This window comes from Arachis ipaensis, chromosome B05 (assembly GCF_000816755.2).
Source record: "Arachis ipaensis cultivar K30076 chromosome B05, Araip1.1, whole genome shotgun sequence".
NCBI lineage: Eukaryota > Viridiplantae > Streptophyta > Magnoliopsida > Fabales > Fabaceae > Arachis > Arachis ipaensis.
The window spans coordinates 127666437-127670083 of record NC_029789.2 but is presented as its reverse complement, the minus strand read 5'-3'; the positions used below and the strand labels follow the sequence as shown (position 1 = coordinate 127670083).

Below are 3647 nucleotides of genomic sequence, written 5' to 3'. Positions count from 1 at the left end.
AAAGTGAGTTGGGCCAACTCGTCAATAAACTTAGCCTGTATATAAGAGGACATACCAAAATTATTCAGATGCAATTGGTTATTGATCTTAATTGGACATGATTGAAATTTGTATCGACCATGTTTATACTTACCGCATATTCATCCACTTTCACCCTATGATCGGTAAGAGGGGGTCTAAATAGGGAGTCAAGAGCAAAGAATGTCGCACTTATTGGATGAAAAGCATACAACCACCAGTGATTATCCAGGCAGATGAGTACAAAGAACTGCATCATACTCGGATTTTATTTTTCGATACTCTTACAAAGATACAAAGGGATGCACAAAAAACTTTATACTTGTTGGATGTAATATTTTTGAACATATACCGTATGTCTCTTGGCTGCTTCTACCTTGTTGAACAGACGAATCTCGTTCCCCCAACATTCTGCTAACCCCACATACTCTGAGTTGTGTTTGTCCTCAAATTTTTCAACATTCATAGGTGTCATAACACGACCCTATACACATTTAGTCCGTATTAGTTTATTACTAAGTGTATCGGTGTAAAAACAAGTAAAAAGTAACATTGATATGTGTTCATCATACCAATATTATTGGATTAATGCAGTAGAATTCTTCTTGAAACCTCTTGGCTGGGAGCCCATTAAAGAGTGGACACATGCACTCTATCACCTGCACATGCATAAAAGCATAAAGGACAAAATGAAAAAAGATGATAAAAGTAGGTTAAAATTCTATATATATAGTTATTATTTGTTAGATTTTTTACCCGACCGTCGACCCATTCCCTCCTTTTTAATGTTTTCAGATCTCTTCGTGTTAGGTCCAACGTATAATGTGTCCGGTACCACACGATAACTTCATCCAACGGATTTCTGTCATCTATTACCCATCTGTACACCTTCTCTTTTGCATCTTCATCAAAATCCGGTGAGATTATAACTGGAGCAGGCATTGGTAGAGTGTTATTGATAAATGTTGGTTTCGAGGAAAGCCTATTGCACTCTTTAGCACCATCTTGGGGTATTCCATGATCAACCTCGCCGCTTTTCATATTATTCACACTTCTGTGGGGTCCGAAATACACAACATATCTAAACACTTTAATGTCATGCACTCCCCAAATAAAAGATGGACAGCCAATCCAAAGAAATCCAGTTTACAATCGCTTAAATACTAGTGTACATATTGTATCCCTAGATAGAAACAACAATAATTGGTACATGTATTTACTTTACACTCGATTCATTGACAACATGGTGCTCTTCGTTGCTCATGGGGCTAGGTGCTTCACATTCAGCAACAACTTCTTCTTAGAGCTCATGACTACACACACTATGTACTTTATGTCAATATAATATAACACAAACGGAGTCACTTAAACACATCTAGATTTACAAAATGGCATCCAAATAATTGTTGAAACACATCCAAATTGATATAAGTAATATTTACTCATTTCAATACTATTATACATATTGCATAGGTAAATTTTAACAGTGGTAATTAGTAAACGTACTTACTTTTCAATACTAGCAATGATAGTTTGGTGTTTTTCGTTGCTCACAGGACTAGGTTCTCCACAATCAGCAACAACTTCTTCTTGGAGCTCATGTCTACACACACTAAGTCATTTAACTCATTATAATAGGACTTACTTAAACACATCTAAAATTACACAATGTTACACATTTAATTGCTGAAACACATCCAAAATAATACAAATACATATTCTTTCCAATACTAGTGTACATATCATATAGGTAAATTCTAACATCAATAATTAGTAAATGCACTTACTTTTCAATTCTAGCATCGAAAACTTCTTGGAGATCAAAACTATACACACCAATTCATTCAAATATTAGATAATATAATGAATAATTGCACTCATACAAATCTAGCCACAAAAGGAAGGAATATAAATACGACTTTAAAGAAAAATGTCATTTAAACTTGCCTTTCCTACCGGTTTTTGGTGCCATTCAACACTCGATCTCGAGACAAGGGAACATTAATTTTATCTGAGGATGTTGAACCTGGGTTCTCTTCATGACATAATTCTTTATCGCTAATGTCAGTCTCGGTGAGAATTTTTTCCTCGTCTGACTCGGCAATAATTTTTTTCGGCCTTTTTCTTGTTCGTTCCTTAGTCCGGGGTCTAACTTGTGTACCCTGTCGCTTATCATGTGTTCTCTTTTGTGGTTCATCGACATTGCCCTTTTTCCTCTCGGATTTTCGTAACTTATCAATCTTCCGAATTAGACCCTATTAACACTATTAATTAATTCTCAAGCGTGGGATCATAGTAAAAAAATTAAATACATGTACATATGTATCTATACCGATTTCCGAACTTGTTCTTCCTTTACCACTTCTCTAAGCTCAGCAACAGTCCATTCCTTAGTCCATGGTTCAATGCCACCAAAATATCCCCTAAGGTCCCCGTGTTTGTTCGTATGCAAGTAAAGTATCTGCCATAAAAACACATGAGCAAATTAGGATTACCATTCAAGCGAATCTAAGTATAACAAGAGATATGGCTCAACTTACCAAGAGAGCAAACATGCATCCATCAATAGTCCTTATGCCATCTTCCTTATATTTCCTTAAGCCCTCCTTAACACAGTCATAGATGTGTCTACCCCAAAAAAATCTCATTGGATTATGCACATCTATCACGCCCGGGATGAATGAAGTGGTAATATACTTGTTACTGGAAGTAAACAGAAAGGCCTTCATGGCAAACATTATGAAGTAGCGCCGGAACTCCTCCTTTTCTACTTCTATTGTAACCGAGCATCTAATAATATGGGTCTTAACCTCTTTTGGGGTTCTGCCTTCAAAGGTCTCTATGAGGTGACGATGCTTCTTCGGATCTAATTTCGGGAAGCTATCACCTGTAACACGAAAACCACAGGGTTGAGAGACGTATTACTACATCCAAAAAACACTAACTAGCAATAGTCTTACTAGGCACCGTAAAAAGAGAACATATATGCACTTTATAGTAAATATATATTTTACGTATTACCATTTGTAGGGAGTCTCAATGCTTGACTTATCACTCGTGCATTTACCGATATGTCTCCGGTCTCAACTTCCAAATGCATTCGATCCTTGTTATATGACCGTGTCAATGCGACAATCAAATCTTGGTTCATCGACCACTTAGGGATGTGCCTCAGGCATCCAAAACCCATTTTCTCAACTTCTTGGTATTTGATCGGATATTTATCTTTTAAATGCTCCATCATATCCGCAATGGCAGTTGGAGAGTAGCGGGTATCATGTGTTTTCTAAAACATTGAGCCACTAGTTAGTATATGTGAAATTATGTACCTCACTTGCAAACCTCGAAAATTTTTAAAGTGAGAAACAAACAACCTTTTTAGGACCCTTTGGTTTCTTTGGCCTTCCAACTTTGTTTTTGACATTGTTAACATTATATTCATCAAGTCTGCCATCGGAAGCCTTACTCGCTGCTGATTTTCCTTTCTTTGTACCAGATGAAGTACGTTTTTTAACTGGCATTATGATTCTACAATGCACATTGTTCATATAATAAGGTTAGACATAAAGTTTTCATCAAAAACACTTGTAGAATTGAGGTAACAATATAAACACATCCTGAATCGTAAT

The 3647-nt window shown here is 36.3% G+C and overlaps 1 protein-coding gene across 1 annotated transcript; it reads right to left on the bottom strand.

Moving 5' to 3' along the window:
- Positions 1946-3312, bottom strand: LOC110263004. Its single transcript, XM_021103551.1, has 3 exons — positions 3040-3312; positions 2559-2905; positions 1946-2479 (listed from the first exon to the last, which is right to left on the bottom strand). Exons 1-3 carry the CDS (start codon positions 3260-3262, stop codon positions 2345-2347), a joined length of 705 nt encoding a protein of 234 aa, XP_020959210.1. The 5' UTR covers positions 3263-3312; the 3' UTR covers positions 1946-2344.